General features: G+C 49.1%; 1 protein-coding gene across 3 annotated transcripts in view; it reads right to left on the bottom strand.

The window, feature by feature from the left end:
* ptpro (protein tyrosine phosphatase receptor type O) overlaps positions 1 to 20504 on the bottom strand; it is a 37406-nt gene that overhangs the window by 2882 nt on the left and 14020 nt on the right. The window contains exons 2-26 of one of the 3 annotated variants that reach the window (XM_047022553.1): positions 16219 to 16489; positions 15740 to 15895; positions 15060 to 15212; positions 13954 to 14493; positions 13455 to 13616; positions 12835 to 13034; positions 12379 to 12499; positions 11987 to 12180; positions 11670 to 11781; positions 11385 to 11548; positions 9722 to 9842; positions 8768 to 8901; positions 7788 to 7926; positions 7512 to 7632; positions 6850 to 6918; positions 4954 to 5037; positions 4079 to 4114; positions 3267 to 3348; positions 2929 to 3019; positions 2664 to 2740; positions 2260 to 2394; positions 1787 to 1909; positions 1376 to 1530; positions 674 to 809; positions 313 to 437 (exon numbers count right to left, since the gene is read on the bottom strand). In XM_047022553.1, coding sequence (XP_046878509.1) covers positions 333 to 437; positions 674 to 809; positions 1376 to 1530; positions 1787 to 1909; positions 2260 to 2394; positions 2664 to 2740; positions 2929 to 3019; positions 3267 to 3348; positions 4079 to 4114; positions 4954 to 5037; positions 6850 to 6918; positions 7512 to 7632; positions 7788 to 7926; positions 8768 to 8901; positions 9722 to 9842; positions 11385 to 11548; positions 11670 to 11781; positions 11987 to 12180; positions 12379 to 12499; positions 12835 to 13034; positions 13455 to 13616; positions 13954 to 14493; positions 15060 to 15212; positions 15740 to 15895; positions 16219 to 16489 — 3681 coding nt within the window. In that variant the 3' untranslated portion in view covers positions 313 to 332. The remainder of the gene's footprint in view (positions 1 to 312; positions 438 to 673; positions 810 to 1375; positions 1531 to 1786; positions 1910 to 2259; positions 2395 to 2663; positions 2741 to 2928; positions 3020 to 3266; positions 3349 to 4078; positions 4115 to 4953; positions 5038 to 6849; positions 6919 to 7511; positions 7633 to 7787; positions 7927 to 8767; positions 8902 to 9721; positions 9843 to 11384; positions 11549 to 11669; positions 11782 to 11986; positions 12181 to 12378; positions 12500 to 12834; positions 13035 to 13454; positions 13617 to 13953; positions 14494 to 15059; positions 15213 to 15739; positions 15896 to 16218; positions 16490 to 20504) is intronic. The other 2 variants (XM_047022554.1, XM_047022555.1) reach the window with 2 other exon arrangements.

Raw genomic sequence — 20504 nt, forward strand, 5'->3', positions numbered from 1 at the left:
TGTGAGTTAGTTGGTTCTGTGGATGGACTGGGTTTCTGTTAGACCACATGTTTGATGGGGTGTTGACCTGTTTGGGGGCCGTTTAGTGATGAGTGGTCTGTGCCAGAAGCTAGGATGGAAGCTGGGTTTGAAGCGGGGTGAAAAACATTTTTGGGGAATGATTCTGTAAAGCATAGGTGTGTATATGTGTATATTGGGCTTCCACAGCCACTACTGATACACAGAAGGGGCCCAAAGGAATATCCTTACATGGAGGTCTATAATTCCTGTCACATGCTATGCTGTCCCTAGGTGTGTGAGTGAGACTCTTACGTCGGGTAGGACCGGCGTCTTTAGGTCTTGCTGACGTTCTCGTAGATGACGTCGCTGGTGATGGACTGCAGCTTCTTCTTCTTCCACATCAGCATGACGCACTGGTGGATGAACACGTACTGCTCCTACAGGAAGTGACATCATATCGAGAGCGTCAGGTCCTGTCGGTTCATCCCTTAATACGCAATAATGTGACTATTAGATGTTTTTTTCTTTTTCTGTCTTTCAGGGTTACACCCACAAGCCAATACTGCTACTGGCACCAATCAAAGTTTCTTATAACATCAGCTGTTTTTTTCCAGTGTAAGGACAATTTCACCCCTAGTCGTTCGCCCTTGCGCCCTTTCCGACGGTGACCTACCTCGGTCTGCACCATGGAGAGACGATTGGAGCGCATCTCAGACACCATGCCCAGGATGTCCGCAAACTCATGCTCCCGTATGTGCTGCATCAGACGATCCAGAGCGATGAAGGTCCCCGTCCTCCCCACGCCAGCGCTGCCCGCAGGTACAAAACAAACCAGTCAGGGGAGGACGACGGCTGCTGCAACTCATTTAACAACCTGCTGACGAGGCCGGACGCCGGGGCGAAGCAACGTCCGACATGATTTATGGTCGCGCAGAACGTGGAAAAAGATGGCCGCGTGGAACAGGAAACAATTACCCTTGCGGACATGTAACTTTGTGCTGGCCTTACGTTTTAAGGCCTCGGCCTTGCATTGCACTTGAATCTTAGACAGTAAGAGAGATTCAAAGCAATTCTAAGGGAGTCAACTCTGGGCAGTCAGCCACACCCATTAGTGTACTGTACTTGTCTGCTTGGACCTATTAGTCATTTTAGTCCTTTGCACTGTCAATTACTCTAAATAGTCTTTCCATGGATTTACTGGGCTTTCACTTCGCCGTAGGCAGTGTTTATGGTAAATCAAGAGTAGATAGCATCAGTAATGCTGTGCCTATTTAGTACGTGGGACATTAGCAATACCTATCTAAACTCTCTCTCTCCCCCTCTCTCTGGGATCAACTCAGGCCCCTGCACGGTTGGGTGGGTGGACCCTGTGTACCTGCAGTGCACTATGATGGGGTCTTTGGTCCTGTTGGCCTGCTGGCGCACAATGTGGACGAACTGCAGGATGCTCTCGATGGCGTTGACCGTGGGCACGCCGTGGTCGGGCCAGGACGTGTAGTTCAGGTGCAGCACGTCCTGAGACTCGTCAGCCTGCAGGGGGCGACACACACACACGCAACAGTCGTTCCAGGGTATGTCAACGGCTTATCGCCTGGGCCAGTAAAGACAGATGTTTCGATAGCTTTTGGATGAGTTGTGCTAGATTTGATCATAATATCACCCACAATGTACTGTGTTTGCTTGATTTTGTCTGATGTCATTGCATCTAACAGCTTTTGCACATGTCATTCGACGTCGGAGTAACGAGGACTCTGTGTGTGTGTGTGCGTGTGTGTGAGACACTCACGTAGCCAAGTCTGAAGTTCCTGATGGTCCACTCTGGAGACTCCGTCTCAGACATCATCTCCACGCTGATCTCTCCATACAACACCGGCTCGTCCGTGAACGGCCAGTAGTGGTCACACTTCACCTGTCCAGTCGATACGCACGCACACACACAACACTTCCATCACAGCCTTGCTAATGTAGCATGGGTAAATATATTCTGTCGAGTTTCAGTATGAGAGAATACTAAATGTGCTGAATATCAATAGGAATATCAACTCATTGGCTACCCCACTAGCCTTGAGCGCCTTAAAACGCGAGAATGCGTTGGCCTCCCAAAAGAACAACACCAATTCCCCCCCCCCCCCCCTCCATTTAAAAACCACATGAAAATACCATGGAGAGTCTTTATCTATGCTGTGTTCAATCGCCTGGTGCCGCCGAGTCACTCATCACCCAGAGGAGGGGATGAGGGAGGCGGGTTGCCAGACTCACCCTCCGCCTCTCGTTGCACTGTGTCAGCATGACGATGATGTGGGACTTCTGCTGGAGCACCATCTTCCAGAAGTCGTTCCTCGTCTCCGGGAGGGGACCCTGGGTGGCGATGTACTCCGTGGGGGACTTGTAACCCTGGGAGATGAACGAGCGACGGGGTGACCACGTGCATATAGCTACCGGTCCATGACTGAAGCCAGACCTTTGACATCCAACTGCCCTCGACCTTTAAACTTGTGCCACGTAGCCCACCTCTTCCCATTGCCCCACCCAGCCCTCTCACCCCAGGTGGGAGTAGCATGTGAGTAGCAGGTGTTCTCCCCCCCCCCCCCCCCCCATCTCTTCCACATCAGTTACTTAGACACCCCCCCCCCTCCCCCCCACCGCGGCCGCGCGGAACTCACCGGTATGTAGTTGGCGTTGATGTAGTCGGAGCCCTCGTCGTTGTGCATCGAGAACAGCTTCACCCGGCTGAAGTCGTCTGTGGACACAACACGCCATCGACATCGCTAGGTGTTCGTGCTTCGATACAGCTGTTCAAGCTGCACCCGTATCGGACAAATATACATGTCTTTGGACGAAGGGGTTTTACAAAGAATCTCCCAAACTAAAGAACACTCGTCGGCTCATGGGGTCCTGGTCACATGGTCAGTGTAGCTAGCCACTCACAGGGGAGGATGTTGGTGTAGCGATTCTTGGGCCTGTTGATGGGCAGGTCAGCTGCATCATGGGACAGGTCCAGTCCCACACTCTTCAGCTCCTAAGAAACACAAAGCAGACAGTATTTGAGGACAATTTCAAATGAAGGCAGACCCAAAATCAATTGCATTTGTTCGTTCAAATACTTTTGTGATTTTCTTAGCCAGGAATGTCTGGATTTGGTTTGGCTGTGAAAGGCATTATTGATCAAGCTCAGAATATGTTTTGGCTTTACAGACAGTAGTAGGGTCAAGGGTAGGGTTAGTTAATGGTGTGTATTTCTGTATTTAAAGTGGAGTATGTCGTACCTCAAACTGCAAGGAGAACTTGTAAGCAGAGTCCTTGCTCATTTCCTTCAGGTAGGCGTCAAAGTCATCCAGTTGGACCAAGCTACAACAGCACACGAGAGACCAATTTGAGTTAGGTAAAGTGACCCAGACAATGGTTCAAGACTCTCCACTCTCTTCTACCCATTTATTTTAAATATATATATATATATACATATATATGACGGTAAATAGGATATTCAGTTCATATTTAACCCTGACCACTCCAACAAGCCCAGAACAGACAAACAGTATAAATGTATCCAGCAGCATATTTATGACATAATTGCTTTTCTCTTGCTTGTTGACAGGAAGGTAGCTTTACATTCCATCAAAGTTTGCTGCCTGACACTTAAGGGATTTCATTCTAATGGGATTTGAAAAGGGATTACACATTGTTTATGACTGTGGGCCAGTAAGTGACTCTTGGCGTTGTTATGATGTACAAAGCCGAGGAAACAGAGGGTTCACTTTAAGTTTGATCCTGGATCAAAGATGAAAGCGGTGTGTGTGTATGTGTGTGTGTGTGTGTGTGTGTAGGGACACCCATTAAACCGTCGTGATGCTGTGACGAGTGGTTTTAATCTGCTGGATTATTGGGCCTTGCACACTCCCTGTGGTGCATGTTTGATTACTTGCCGAATGCTGGTCACAGTGGCGGTAACTAGACATGTCACACGTACGAACAGATGAACACAAACTCGTCCTCACAAGCAAGCGCAGATGAAAAAAAAAGAAGGGGTACACAAAACTCTCACACTGTAAGTGCATTCAGACAGAAATAGACAGGTTACCTTGTAAGCTTCCGTTTCTTTAAAGCAGTCTTGCTCCTATGAATCGCAGAAAATGATAAAAGCACTCATGACACCTGCTTGTGCCTGTCGCTGTGGTAACACATTGCTCAGGCTCCCTCCCTCTTTCCCCAGCCACCTTGTCCTCGAAGTGAACCCACGTTAAATAGTCTAAACAACACAAGTCACCCCCACAGCAGGACACAAACATGCTCAGTCTCTGTATACAGCTATACTAAAGCAGTGATATCAAGCAGGCAGGCCAGACACTCTTACTGTATGGTTCACTCCCCCCCCCCCCCCCCCCCCCCCCCCATGCGTCTGTGTTTGCATACCGCTGGTGTCCATCCCATAACATGCACCACAGGACCCATCTACATCTAACCCTCTAAGCTCTACATTCTACCGTTCTACTCCACTCTTAGATCGAAACACAAACAAAATGCGGTGAACGTACATGCAGACACCGTGTGGACAGCAAAGCCGGTCGCTGTTAGTAACCATGCTACGGTACGTTAGTCAAAAACAAAAACGAAAAACAGCTGAAACAAGACTCAGACACTAAGGAGCCTCTTCAGGTGAGTGCATCTCCCAACCACAGACAAAGCGTTTCGAGACGTGAGCGTTTCCAGACCGTTCTCCAGATGTCTTTCGAATCGGTTTTCAACCAGAATCTCGTTGCATCGAGTGTGTGATCGCCAGGTACTGTACGGTTCGTTGAAAGATTCCAAAATGGCCGCCAAGGCCCAATTTCGAATACATGTTGAAACCCTGTCTGGTAACACTGTGTCTATGGTCGGAGGAGCAGGCCCGGGGGCTTTGCTGAGACATGTCCCTGGGATGAAGAGTTGACTCAGCCAACAACAGAGCTTACTTACCAAGGATTAATATAAAAAGCCAAAAGATAGTCAGTCCAAAGGCAGGATGGCAGTAGGGTAAGGAAGGCAAACAGGCTTCTTCGCCTGAAGGGGGTTCAGACAACAAAAACAGACACCAGTCGGCGACAGGTTGAGACAAAACAAGGAGCTCCATTAGTAAAAGTGGCACAGAGTGGGCTGAGAAGAACTCTATTAGTGCTCAACACAGAGTTAATGCATCATGCAGCCTGTGACGCTGGAGAATGTACAGTAGATAGCCTATGTTTCTTTAATGGAACAGCAGGGAACAATAAGAGTCTGTTTTCGGCTGTGGTACTGCTGAGTGGACTTGGTCAATGGCCACTCTCTTCCTCGATGCTGAACTGTACTTACGTTATGAGGTTCCGTATTTCAACGTTTTTGTGTGCTGGACCTTCCTTAACCTTCCCCTACAAATTCTGCAGTGTGCGTAGCCTATCCCGTAATTCGTGCTGGGGGAAATATATGGTCATCTATTTGTACGGTTCGGTGACACAACAGTAATGTTCTGCTCGATAAACGGGGCTTTTGCCAATTCATAAAACGTGGTACGCTAACAGATATGACACCAAGGCGTTTACACCATGCACATTCAAAGCACAAGCTTTGCCAATTGGATCCACAGAAACGCAACTGAACCAATGCTTTCACAGTAAGAACACACGTGGATGGCTGGATGGTTTAGTGATGGGAGGTAATAATGATACAGTACAAAGTCAATCCAATTTGGGATGGAAGCCAAGTTCTGCCTTCACTGACCGTCTTTCAGCAGTTATATTAATCAGTTACCGTGGGATGTGAGGCCCTAGTACCGGCCCTCCTCTGCCTGATATTATGGTCTTTATTTTTTTTAAACTTTTCTTGTCTTAAACTTTTGGCAGATTTGTCCGTCTTGAAAGATCCAGCTATGTACACTCTATGCTGCTATGTACACAAACAACACTATTACCCTTATATAACAATTTAAACTACATAAGAACATATTTAGTGTGTTTGCTTGCGTTCCTGTTTTTGCACTACATAGACCTGAAAGGTACCTATGGAGGTAGCAAAATGACTTTAGCCTTACCTTTAAACAAGAAGCCACACATGTATGTTTGATTTTGAATCTATGCAATCTTCAATACATAGAGTATTTAAGATACTGAAATGTCAGTTGTATTAGTCCTTTAGTCACGTGAAGATTTAACTACACCCCATGTTTGTCTTTCTCCAAATATTATTTGAAACGTAATGATTTGAACATTAAACAATAACTGAAGTCATTGATTTGGGAGGTGATTCAAAAATAAACTGCCCCAACTGCGGCAGCTGCAAACACACTTCACAATGACCCCAGAAATTGCACCCTCTCTAGTCTAACTTTGTTTTTCAAAACTCCTAGCTAACCTAATGTAGGATTTTAGGGCTGTACCGTATTCATTGAATATACAGTATTCTACTCTAACAGAACACTAGAAGAAGACACACACCCTATTTTCAGAAAGCAGGAAGAGGTGGTCACGGTTTGTCGACGGAGTTTCAGAGCTAAAATAAGGTGGTAGAAGCAAGGCACTGCACACGCCCCCTCTGCCCCTCGCCCCCTCTGCCCCTCGCCCCCACCCCCACCCTTCGTGAGTCCTAATCCCGTCCCTGGATTTGCCCAGCCTGGATTTTTTGGGGGGGTGGAAAGGCTTCCCCCTGCTCTAGCTAAACACAACCCACACCCTCGTCATCAGGTTGAAGGAGCGGGAGCAGAGGGGAATGACAGAATCTGCAGTTTTATCTTGGGAGTGTTGCGTGTGTGTGTGTGTGTATGGGGGGGGGGGGGGCAGGATTGTGGGATATGCTAGGGGACATCCTGATAGCTTGTTTCCCTGGGACGGAGTGAGGGCCTACCAGTTGTAGGGGAGTTTCCCATCTCTCTCGAAAGAAGCAAAATTCACGAAGGTTTCGGCTCCACACTCTCTGAAACGGACCGAAAAAAGCGGACATTACTCTCAGAAACACAGGCGCACATCGACTGTCGTTTCAAAAATATCCCAGAAAGAAGAAGTGAAAGAAAGTGTTGTCAATCTCTTCACTAACAGAGTGACTGAGTTCAGTTGAGCTCTGGTATAAGCAATCTACAGATAGGAGAGGGAGTGAACAGTGAGAGCAGAACAGAGAGAGTCAACATGAAAATGACCAGTCTACACACAGAGGTACTAGCAAAGTCTCTCTGAGGCATGAAGGTCAGAGGACGGTGTTTATAGTTATACAGGGATAACATGCAGCCAATAGATGTTTGTTATTAGTGGCAGGCAGATATTATCATAGAACTGTAACCGTCAACAGGAACACAGTTGGTTATGGTATCACATTCTCCATTCACATATCCCGTATAGGACAGAACATATGAACAGATAATAGCTGATCTTCTGATTGCGATTGCCATAATCACGTAGGAAATCCCATTTCTTCCACACCAGAGGGAGGCAGTGAAACCGTCAAATTGTATCCCCCCAGTAGGGCTGAATAATGGGGTCTGTCTGGTCTGTCTGGGTCAGTGATGTGTTCACCTGGCCATCTGGAGATGCTTTCGACGCAGCACCAGGAGGAAGAGGACCAGGAGACTGATGAGGAGGACACTCAGGATGGCCAGAGCCGAGATGGCTGCCACGCTTGGGTTCATCTCTTTAGCTGGTCACGACACACACAGACAGACGAAATTCTGCATTTTCACTCATTTTTTTTCTCTCCGTTTTGTTTTTGCCACGTTAAGTCTAAACAAAACAGGGTTTTTGTTCTCCGTCCCCTGAGAATCACACGCCCACACCACAGTGGGCTCCACCTACCCACAGTCGTGATGGTGATGAAGGCTGGTTTGCTGGGGGTGTTGTAGCTGAAGCTGGTCACAGTGCAGTTGTAGGAGACAGAGGGCAGCAAGCCTAGCACTGTTACCACGTGGGACTGGGCAGTCTGGGGCTCACGAGCCTAAACACACACACACAAGTATGTCAGCACACAAATGCGTTCTTTCACACATACACATATTCAGTCACACAGTAAGCAAACCTCACTCCGGGTTAGCACAGTCAGTTCTCCGACCACTCCTAGAACACCCGAGTGGTGAACTATAAACATTCATTTCATGGTTAATGTAGCTATTTAGAAAGTTCCGGCTTGTTTTCCGTAATCTACAGGAGGTATGACAGATGGACACTTCCCCGACCTGTGTCGGTGACCCTGGAGGAACTCTGCTCACCACCACCACCGCCGCCGCGGCAACCTCAATGAGTCATCCACCCTGGGCTGGCTAGTTAATTACCCTAATGAAGCGCAGCCCTTTTTGACGGCCCCTCCGGCTTCACCATGACAACCTGCTCAGCCCAAATGTCAGGGAGCTTTGGTAGTGGAAGGCCCTTTCCCCCCCTCGCTGTCGACACCTAAGACACCCTCTGCCCTCCTGCAGCAGTAAGCCGTCTGCCCTCTGTTTACGATCTAAACACAACCCTGGTGCTATCGTCTCAACAACAAAATAACCTATTTGGATGATTTCTATTCACACCGTAGTGGTTGTTATACAGTGGCAGTGGTGTTGAAATCTACTTTGCATTTCAAAGGCGTTAGAACGCAGCAAATGGGTTTCTCTCGCCCACGCGCATAAATGTGTATTTATTGACAGTACTACCCTTAAAGACAGCAACTTAACAGCCGCTGACTGGTTTAATAAAAAATAATAAGCTAAGACACCACACTGGTAACACTACACATGCCCTGGCTACATATGGACATATTTTCCCCCAGGAACACAAACAAAAAAGTATTTGTTGACCTTGAGCTCTTTGTTGGGTCCCAGGATCTTGCAGAGGATCTGGTAGGAGTCTACCACCCCATCCTCAGTCCACAGCAAGGTCACAGACGAGTGGGTGGCGTTCACAGCATACAGAGACTTGGGTGGTGCAGGCTCTGAACAAGACAAGGCAAGACAGCACAGTAAAGGGCTGCGTTTTTACTCTCACCCCAACGGGCTGGAGAGACAGGAACAAGGGCATTGACTCATTTAGCACCCTCTTGTATGACACCTACTAAGTGTCAACTTTCACAGTCATATTTTGGTCTTGTGGGGGGGGAAGTGCCATTTTTACAGTTTTGTTCCCTGAATGGTTAGTATATTATCCACATCATTTCCTGAACTGTTTGCAATCCTAAAAATAACAACTGACTGGATGGACATAATGCATACTGATGGAATAATAAGTGTGTCAACATTAAATATTCCCAAAATGGTCCAAAATCTACTGGCTTGATAACATTGCCCTGATATGCTGTATGTTTACAGAACAAAGACCATTTTGCCCATAATATCTGGGTCATTTATATAATGCCTTACCAAAGAAATGATGAACCCCTGACGTTTTCTATCAAAATCCATTCCAACACAACTGTAATTTTTCATTTTCATTTAGATGTTGACATCCATGAATTTCTGTGGATTTCCATTGCAACAAAAAACATTTGGGAGTGAGGGGGTGGTACAAAATTATACAGCAAGCATCCTTCTGATTCATGTATTGTAATTCTTTGAATCTCTTTCACCTCAACCGTTTGTTGTTGTTTGTATGAAAGAGGATGTATTGGGAATAGATCCCAGAAGCTCCCTGTGGAGTGTGTGTGTGTGTGTTTGTGTGAGTGTGTACAGTAGGCCTGTGTTTGAGCATGTGTAGGCATGCCTGTGTGCTTGAGCATGCCTGTGTGAGCAGGTGTGTGAGACCAAAGTCCAGCTGACCCAGTTTGATGATGTTGGGCACAGAGGTGTTCCTCCTGTGCTCGGTGCATGCCGTCACAGTCAGACTGTAGATATCTCCAGCCGGCAGGGGCATGCTGGCCCGCATCACGTTGCGAGTCACCTTAGGACCAACATGCGGGGGACAAACACACCGTCAGTCAACGATTCACCACGGATTATTGCCAGGGATATTTCAATGATGTCTAATGCTCTGCTCTGGATCACTGCTCAGATACAGCCAGTGATATAGGCACACACTCAGAGAATTCCCCACACGAACGTGAACGAATGGAAACCTCTCGCGCATGATAAAAAACCTCTTCAAACGTCTCGAAAATCCTTTTGATCAAATCCCCTAATTCCCCTCTGATCCCAGCTCCAGCCCCTCCCAAACCATCCTCCCAGCCGATGCACATCCCCCCCATCTCTCTCTTCTCCCTTTCCCTTGGGGAAAGAAGATACCATAGGCCTGGCCCAGATGATTCCACCTTTGGATTCGATGGCATCTTTTTAGGTATGATTATCAATCTGTGGTTGACCTAGCTGTGGAGGCTCCTGGCTGAATGAAGCAAAGCCATCCCACAAACGACACCCTTTTTTAATATCTTTTTTTTGCATTGGCGTGACATGAGATTTTCACACATCACTGGGGCAAACTGAGATATCCAAGCAGTACTTAAATTTAAGAATAAATCTGTATTCATGTGATGTTTTCATGATACATCCCCTGGGTGTCAACGTGGGCAGCCTACGAACATAAAAATTGGAAATGCACAGCGACAGCTTTAAAGATGATTGATATGACATAATCTGAATTGATGGCACACTGCTGTAAAACATCAGCAAAAAAATGAACTGCAACGGAATAGGAGCTGAGCTCATATCTTTAAATCTCGTAGACACCAGCCTCAAAATAATAGGATCATATCCGATTCTTTTTCTCTGAAAAGACTAAAAGAACCGCGGTAAAACAAAGTCCTCCACATCCATCTACAATCATTTTTATACATTTCCTGACACGCTAGCTATCAGCCAGCCAATTAAAACTCCTGATAACACACAGTATCAAAACATTTGGCCGTAGCTAATTATATGGGGTTTATAGGAGATAAAACCCAGTCTGTTGGGAACATAATTGGTTTCATTATGGAAGAGATGTTCGCGACCTCACAGTAGGCAGGCAGAGGTTGGGTCACCTCTTCGTTGTCTCAGGCGTCCTAATGAGGGCCTTCAAGGACCCTGTGGACTTAATCAATACATCCCCCCCGCCAGCCCTGCACACTAACGAGCAGTTCAAGCTCCTCTGCTGGCTGGCTACCGCCAGGAACTCAGCCAGGCCTTCAAAAGGGAGGGGGGAAATCCTCCCACCGGAGACGAGCTCAGTTCTGGGATTCTTCAACGATGGTTTGATCCCATGTTTGTTACAAGTGAAACTGAAGAGTTGGTGGGAAAACAACAGCCTGTCATGAAGGCTAAACACTTCTCATAACGAGAAAAAACTTGGGAGGACGCAAAAGGCGTTATGGGGGCCACGTTCACTTGTACGTTGCATGGGCTAATCAACGCTAGCATTAGCATGGGGTCATCTGCATTAGCGTTAGCATGGGCTCGTCAATGTTAGCGCCATTAGCACTCGCTTGTCAGAGGGGGCCTGCGGACTCACATCGATGGAGTAGTTCTTCTTGGGGCCCTTCTTGCCCTGGGCGACCACCTGCCAGTGGAGCATCCTGGAGTGAGACAGGTCGATGAAGAGCTCGCCATAGGTCCAGCGCACGTACAGGACGCCCTGGGAGTAGTCCACGGAGGTGATGTGGGGGGCCTCTGGGGCTGTGTGGACAGGAAGACGAGCACGTGGGTTTGGGAGAGAAGGAGAAAGAGTGCAATCACGTCTAAGAGTAAGAGTGAGTGTAATACGTGGCATCATTTTGGAATATGCCCCTGTGATTACCTGTGATGTAGCTCACTGTGGGGCTGTCGCAGCAACTGAGCGGCGGGTCACCCCAAGTCACCATGGTAACCCGGAAACTATAGTACCAGGCGGGCAGCAGATCTGTCACTCTCTGAAAGAAGCGGATAGAGAAGTCGAAAAGGGGGGGAATGAGAGAAAGAGGGGCAACTCGTACTTAACCAAAGGGCTCTTCATCAGGAAATAACCACCACCGTGCCACTTCAAAGGCCGTCCAAGAAAATGATCTTGAAACGGTCCAAAACCAACCATTGACAAACCAATGTTTCGTTCAAATGAACAAACAGCTGTCTGGTTACCATGGAGGCGACCACGGAGCCGGTGGCGGCGATCTCATAGTAGGTGGTCCACTCTGAAGCCAGGGTGACGGGGTTGAAGAAGAACGTCTGCAGGATGTACTTGCGGAAGGCTACATGGTACCGCCTCTGCCAGCTCAGAATAACCGCCGTAGGGCTCAGCGGGTACACCACCAGCTCCCGCACTCCTGTTAGCTCTGACGGACACAGGCAGCTCATTTAGCCAATGAGGACGCACAGGTTGCAAGAGAAGGCGGACCAAAAGTCGGACAACCCAATGACACGGTGTACTGATGGAAGACGACAAGACTGACAACTGTGAACTCCTCTAGAGGGGAAAAATGGAAGCCAAATGAGGATAAATGAGACAAGGACGATATAAATAGAGAGCCCACCTATGTCGATGATGACGGGTTCGGAGGGGGGGCTGACGAGGGGTCCGTTGGTGTGGTAGACCACCACCCTATACTGAGCCCCTGGGGTCAGGTTGTTGATGATGTCGCTGGTGGTGTTCTCCTGTGAAGTCGACATAAAGTGAAGTCGAGTATCAAACCCTATATCTTAGTTTTGTAACAGGAGGCACACTGTTGAGGATTACATTACATTTCATATGAGGTCTACGGTGATATTTCTGCGACATGTTTGTTCCGAAGTGTCGTATTCCATCCCACATTAGCTTTAGCTCATCAAATATCCTGAGAAGTTCTCCAAAGAACTAAATGTTTCCAGGGGCAGCCAAGTGTTCTACCAGGTTATACCTGGTATAAAAAAAAAAAACTCTAGAACATTCTAGAAAAAAAAAACCCCGCCAACACCTCTATGTGAGCGCGTCTCCCGGCCCCGGGTCTCACCTCGCTGCAGTAGGTGGTCTCCATGCGCTGGCTGAGGCTGGGCTTGAGGCAGGTGAGGGAGAGGACGGACACCAGGCTGCCGTTGTGGCTCTCGGCGGAGGAGCCCCAGGACACCGCGGCCGCCGTGCTGGAGCCCAGCATCCTCACACTGACCGCCAGGGGGCGCTCACGGGGCTGCTCCAGCCACTCCCCGCTCGGACCTGGAGCCACGGGACACAAGCGTCAGGAGACCCACGGTGACCGCCGCGGCGCTTAGCGTTAGCGGACGTGGGTCAGGTATATGGAGAGAGCTGTGGTGTTGCTTGAATGTATGATATAACTGCGTGATAAGATATCACTTCCTGTCTCAATGTCTGATCATGGAAACAGCAAAGCACTGTATATTGATTTGTTGTAGTATTGCAACAGGTACCATCGGACTAAGTGCATGTACAAGTTCAATGGATAAAAAGGATAGCTATATTGCAGCATAGAGTACAACATTGAGGATGATGGATTAAGGCATATTACCTTCTATGTACAGTGTGTATCAACGACATACTATCTAGTGTACATAGTTAAAAATACTTTTTATGCAGTGTCTAGTAAATATAGTGGGTACTACAGTATCTAGTACATACTGAGGTAGAAGGTGAAGCCAGTGTTAGCATTGCTCTCTCTGGGCTCACAGTCCCCAGAGGAACTAAGCGTGGTCACTAGAACCCGGTAAATTCCCGGCTCCGTCAGCTCAGTGAAGAACTCGTGGGTGTTCTCGTCCACCGTAGCTGTCTCTGTGGAGTTACCTGAGAAGAACGGGAGAGAGAGGAGCGAGATAGAGAGCGAGAGAGAGAGAGACAGAGAGAGAGAGGGGAGAGAGAGAGGGAAGAGAGAGGGGAAATGGGAAAGAAGAGAGAGAAGGGAGAGAGAAGAGAGGAGAGGAGAGAGAGGAATCGAGAGATAAAAGAAGGACTTAGCACGCGCCATACGAGGGAGCTTTTAGGAAATTAGTTTCTGTCTCCTGATTTTCAGATAGTTGCTGGAGGTCGCAGACACATGAGATGTACGTGTTTTATCTTACAAAGCAGAATCTTAGTCTGACACTCAGCTGGGCAGAGTTTCCTCTCCACGGGAAGAGCTCACCATCGCGGTACAAGTAGATGTTGAAGCCGTCGTAGGAGGTGGGGGGGTGGGGGGGCAGCCAGCGCAGCTCCAACAGGATGGGCGGCAGGCGGGTGGGGGTGACGGACGGCTCCGGGGCCAGCCCCATGGCCGACCCCGGCTCGTTGGAGTCCTCGTACTCCGTCACCACCGCGTTGACAAACTCGTCCTCCGTAGGGGGCGGGCTTCCCGTCGGATCCGGCCAATAGGGCCGAGTGACGCTCTCCTCCTCGGCCGTGTCGTTGACGCCCGCTTTCGCGCTGCCGTCCGTGCCGTTGGCGACGCTGTCGCCGAGGTTGTAGAGAAGCCGCGTGGCTACGGTCCCGCCCAGCGCTTCCTCCGAGGTCACTTCCTCCCCGCCCACCCGGGTCTCCTCCTCCTCCTGCTGCTGCTCCTCGATGAGGGGGACGTCTCGGGCCTTGCGGGACGGAAAAGGCGTGGCGTCGGGGAGCACGCTGCTGGCGAGCCCTCTCTGGTTGAGGTGGACGATCTTGCGGGAGATGTTGAGGGGAGGGTTGGGCACTGGGAAAGGAAAACACGACGCCAAGGTTAGCGGCCGTGTGGGCCTCGTCCTCGGATTCGAGAGAGGATTCAAAAGGACTAGAGAGGAGAGTTTCCAATCATTTCACCACAAGCGGTCGGAGACAGGAGGTGATTCATCGGCGTGATGTGATTTCCTCCAAACAGTAATCAATTGTGGGCTGGTATTTACTTTGTATCAATATTGTATGGTGGCCGGGAGGGGGGGGAGGACATCCGGAGGGTATCACATGGGCGTCGTGCTGACATGCAGTCAATAATGGATTCGAGCATTAGAGGGGGTGGCATTTACTAGAAGCCTCTAGGCACCACCGAGCACCGCCGTTTTCAATATCCAGCGACTGTACGACCAGAACAACCCATCAACGCCGGATTCACATACGGCTCTCGCGTACCGGGGAAGGAGTGATTCTACAAATCGCTGCAGACGTTCGACTAGCTCGAGAAAAAGGTACACCCTCACAAAGCCTCGTCTTTGACGCGTCTTTGACGCCAACGTTTGTTGTCGTGGTTGTGTGGGTGCGCGCGTGTCCCCTCCCCCCTCCTACCCGTCCTGTGGTGGCGCGGCTCGTGGGTGACGTCGCTGCGGCGCGCCAGCGTGCTCCTGTTGACCGTAGCCTCCGAGATCAGGCGGAAGGTGATGTTGCTGTAGCACGTCCCCGGCAACCAGTGTTTGAACACCGTCTTCCCCTTGTAGAAATCTGCCCGCCATCACAAAGCATGGGAAACACTTTCATAAGATCGTCTCTTTGCGCTACATTTGCTGAGGGGGGATTTGTAAGTGAATCATATACACAGAGAGGTGAGATTGAGGAAATGATGGATGGCAACGGATTCTTACACATTCTTACTCGTTCTGCCCAAATAACCAATGAACTCAATCTCTCGTTTTGTTTGTCACTTTGGATAGACAGCATCTCTACTAGATGAATGTAACATAGAAACCCTCTTAAAGTAGACACAGAATGCGTTGACAAGATGGTTATACCATTGAACTGGGTCAAAGAGTCCTCCAGGGAGTCAGATGGCTGAGCGGTGAGGGAGTCTAGTAATCAGAAGGTTACCGGATCGATTCCCCGCCGTGCCATATGACGTTGTGTCCTTGGGCAAGGCACTTCACCCTACTTGCCTCGGGGGGGGGGGGAATGTCCCTGTACTAACTGTAAGTCGCTCTGGATAAGAGCGTCTGCTAAAGGACTAAATGTAAAGTAAATGTAAAGAGGCTGACCTTTGTAGAGCATAGAGCGTTGCTCCTTCCCCTCCGTGTAGCTGATGTTGACCCTGCTGAAGACGTTGTTGGGCGGGGAGGCGATCTCAAACACCACCCCAGTCTCTGGGGACTCCCTGTAGTCTGAGATCAGCACGCTGTCCACAGGAAGAGGCTCTGTTTGGGGAAGTAAGACCTATCAATGAGGGGTGGACCACGGGAACAGCAACACTGAAAAGGACAACGATCCAAAGCTGAAAACTCAGTTGGAGGGTCAGCTGGCGCGTGATATGAATCCTTATCACGTCTGATTTAAGTGTTGAAATACACTTTGGAGATAATAGTCAAAATTGTGAAATTAGTAAAAGAGTGTACCGATCAAAAGTGAATGTTAACAAATGTAAAAAAGGATCTTGTCAGTTTGCCATTGAAATCATGGGGTGAATGGGGCAAATGAAAGGGCAATCAAATATCTTTCGGGCCAGTGAAATGTTCCATACTTGTGAGGATGGCTACAATCTTGACTGGTTTGGACCACGCCTTGCCCTCTTTGACCAGCAAGCCCACGGTGTAGCACATCCCGCGGTGGGAGGCGTTGAAGACCAGTGGCGCCGGGTCGCTCAGGTTCTGGTACTGGACTAGCTGTGTCCTCTGGGGCTGTCCCGTGACCCGGGCGGCGTAGGCCGTGGCGTTCTCCTGCAGGTCGGAAGGTTCCAGCGCCGCCACGATCCAGTCCTCATCTCGTACCGTCACCTGGAAGGATGTAGCACTCTGGAGAGAGAGAAGTATATCGTCATCGTCACGCGCGCCGCAGATTAGCCTAGTTCTCAACCCTGGTCCTCGGGCCCCCCTGTCCTGTGCGTTTCAGACGTTTTCCCTGTTTGTTTAAGACCTTTTTTCCTTACAACTGATCCAAATGAAGGGTTGTCATGACGCTGAGTAGAAGCCTAACAACCCATTCATTTGAATCAGGTGTGTTGGAAGAAGGGAACATCTCAAAAAAACAGGGCAGGTGGACCAGAAGACCTACAGTATGTTGAGAAATGCTGTTCACTGCTGTGAACCAACAGCTCAATGATATAACACATAGCTTCACAGATTCAGCCATAAATGAAGGTTATTATGACTCTGATCTTTTTTTCACAAAAAGAAACACAGGCATTGGTTTACATTATTAACATACCACTCCCACTCGGTGTGCACGCACTAGACAGGACATAGCACTATATGATAATACGTCCTACTATGTCGCCTGGGAAATACCAGGACTAACCTACATAGATGTAATCCTAAATCCTCTTCACTGGGGAAAGCGAGACCTCAGATTAATGACCTCAATATGAGCCTCTGTGTGTCTATGGCCACAGATGATCCCTGGGCAGCCAAAGGTCATGTTTACATGTTGGTTCACGTGGGCCAACCGCTCTCCAGGACAAAGTGCACGCACTGGGTTATTCTGTCGTGAGTGATGACCTGCCTGGATTAGGCAGACGGTAGCAAACACCAGGAAAATACTTCAGAGGACAACCCCCCCCCCCCCCCCGCACACACACAAACCGCATGTTGACTACCTCTTTTTGGCAGCAGTCCAACTAATCACCCCCCTCCTCACACACACACACGCACACACACACACACATCTCTATCCATTCGCACACGTGCAGCACACACAGGCAACCAACCTCACTGCCACTAATGATTTGGTTTTAAATTGGCTGTCGAGTTTCTCTTGCCAAAATAGGCAGAGTATTCATTTTATTCCCCAGTGCACGGCGTGTGATGAAAGGTTCCAATTTTTCGGGGGGAACTGATTGAACCGACAAGCATGCGATGCACTGGATCACTGGGACTGATTTTGCTTTGTCATACTGTATCTCATCAAATATGGCCGCCGTTTCCATAACTGCCCCTCAGGGCGCTGTTGTAACTACAGACGACAAGATCGATAGCACAAATACAAACGCCATTACAGCTCATTAGGGTGGGTCAGAGCCAGCAGGCACGGCTGCCCCGCGCCAGGATGGAGACCAGACAGAGAGGGAGGGGGCACCCTCAAAGAAGAGAGGCTCGGGGGGAGTTTACCTTAGGGCCCTGTAGGGAATTACTTCACAGGGGAGGGAGGGAAAAATACTATTCTCAACAGGGCACTACTCTCTGGAGACTGTGAGATAAAAAAAAGACACAGAAAAAACAACCACACAACTCTATTTCTCTCTCCCCTTTTCCCCTTGGGATGGCTTTGACTCTCAAGGGAGGTGCTTTGAAGATGCTAAACTCCCCCGCCGCCCCCGCCGCCCCGCCGCAGCCTTCCGAGAGCCGCTCTGTGTTCTCTGGCCTCCCCAGAGGTGACGGCTGTCTTCACAAAACCTCCTCTGTTTCCTCTCACTGTGGGTCACAGCCACGGCGCGCTGACAATGCGCTCGGGGCCATTCTGCGCCCGCTTGCCTCCCATCAAACGCTTCCTGACAGTAAACCAGACCGAAGAAGGAGGAGGAGGAAGAGGAGGAGCAGGAGGAACTGAAGGAGAACGAAGGGGAGGAGGAGAAGGAGGAGGAGGAGAAGGAGGGGGTGAAGGAGGACAAAGGGGAAAGAGGAGAAGGAGGAGGTGAAGGAGGAGGAAGGGTGTTACCACACATAGCTTCCTTCCCCTCCGCTTCCAATCCCTTCCCCCTTCTCTCATCTCCCTCGTTCTTTCTCTTTGGCCAAGCCATCAGCGAAGCCGCTTAGACGTAAACGATATTGATGGGAAATGGAAATGACCTTTATGGGGACGTGGGAGGCAAAATCACCACGTTTAACGACCCTAAATGATTTATGCCTCCGAATACGGACAGGCTGCTGGGGATGAATACATAACCACCGCATGACAACTTCAGATGCAGTCACTTATTAATTGGACGTGGCATTTCAGGCCGTTAGTTAACACCGATCCCTTAGTGTACATCATCACATTCGATACACAGTCGATACATCACACGTCGATACAAAGCATGTGAGCAAAGGTTGATCAAAATCATTACCGAGCGCCGTCGTTTGGAAAAATCGAATGAAATGAGTTTGGGCTCGCTCTATATACTTAATAACGTATATCCATAACACCATAATGTAGGCCTAGTCTGAACTGATACCATGCCCCTTTGGTTTTCAAAGAAGCGCTTTGCCTGTGTCGCCTGATAGCTCGGCAACACCCTGGCCCCAACAGAGCACTGGAGATCACAGGTTCGAGTGGGTAGATCTGTTTTGCAACCCCAACCCTGACAGTGACGCCGCTAAAGTGCTGGAGACAGCTTGGGCTCCCGTCCTGAACATGACAGGGCGGTGGAGCCCGCCGCGGGCTCCTGAAGCCTCCTCACATCAGAGACAAGGAGGTCTAAACAGAGATGGTTCCAACCTGTCATCCAAACCAGATGAGATGTGCTCTCAAGCCTCAGCCAGATTTAGCTTCCGCCTCCTCCTACTCCCAGCTTTTAGATCAAGCTCAACTACAGAAGGTTCCTCGGCTGCATCAAATGCCAATTTTTTTCCAGGCTTCGAAAGAGATATGACGTTTGAACTTTTACAGAATAGCACGGAGATGCTGAGCTTGTCCTGTGACAAAAACAAAGAGTTATTTTAATACCACGCCAACCAAAGTATTATGCAGTAATAGGTTAACAGTTACAGCATGGATATTAACACGCAATGGCTGCCCATTTTCCCCATTAAGCTTTCCTTCATGGAATCATGAAAAAAACTACATGTTGAGATAAGCCGTCTTCCTCAACAGAGCTCAGTCTTTCATGAGTAACGCTTGGTTTCCAGCTTTCTTGGGGCTGAATCTAATTATCGTCTCTCTGCAGGAAGCGCCCCTTACCCCACCCCTTTTCCCCCACACCTCACTCCTCAAGCTGAAACCCCCCCCGCCCTGCCTAAAGGTCATTATTCCTGCCCTCTCCACTTGCTCCTCCCACTGCCTCCTGGATAAATGGCAATATTTACGCTTATTTATTCTGAGATCTAGAACTTTACGGGGAGAACATCTTCTTCTCTTGCGATTGCTCTGCCCTGTGGGCCAGATCCCCATGGTAACGTTGTGCTACTTAAGGGCGGTAATGTAAGCTCCTGCCAGCTCTGTGCAAACTCAGACTTGGCTTTTGGCAACAACAACAACAAATCCAGGAAAATAAATTCTCTACATGTCACTGCAAAGACTATGGTGTCCAGAGCAGTCCTCGGTCAGGACACAGAAAAGATACAGTTCACCCAGACAGGGACTTGAACCCCAGACCTACAGACTGAAAGCCCAGTGCTCTACTGACTGAGCTACCCAGACACTTTGCTACAATGCTACTTTCTCTATTATCTTCTTTGTCTTCTTCTGATATGCTGAAGTCTACTAGGGAGGCCATCACTGGCAGTCGTGTCCGATGAGATAAGCCAGTCTTTCATTAACTGAAGCAGTGGGGGGGTGGGGGGTGGGGGAGGGCTGATACACAGGCACCCTCCTACAGGGGGGGGGGTGGGTATTGGGGGAAGAGGGGGGCATGACAACATGTGAGGCTGAGAAGCATGTGTTCGCCATCCTTTAAAGAGACAGTTCCAGTGCCGACCCATGGTCAACAGTTTGCCTAAAAAAACAGGCGCTGTGTTGTCGGTACAGTGGGCTGTCCTCCTTGGTCAAGAAAAAGTCAATCACTTTACATGACGGTTACACTCACTACCATGTCACTGCATAGCAACACTGGTAGTCAAAAGATTATAGGTAAATAGGATTTGCTATGTCAATAAATGGTGTTGCGTGTAAGCG

The sequence above is a fragment of the Hypomesus transpacificus genome, chromosome 7 (assembly GCF_021917145.1).
Source record: "Hypomesus transpacificus isolate Combined female chromosome 7, fHypTra1, whole genome shotgun sequence".
Classification (NCBI taxonomy): domain Eukaryota; kingdom Metazoa; phylum Chordata; class Actinopteri; order Osmeriformes; family Osmeridae; genus Hypomesus; species Hypomesus transpacificus.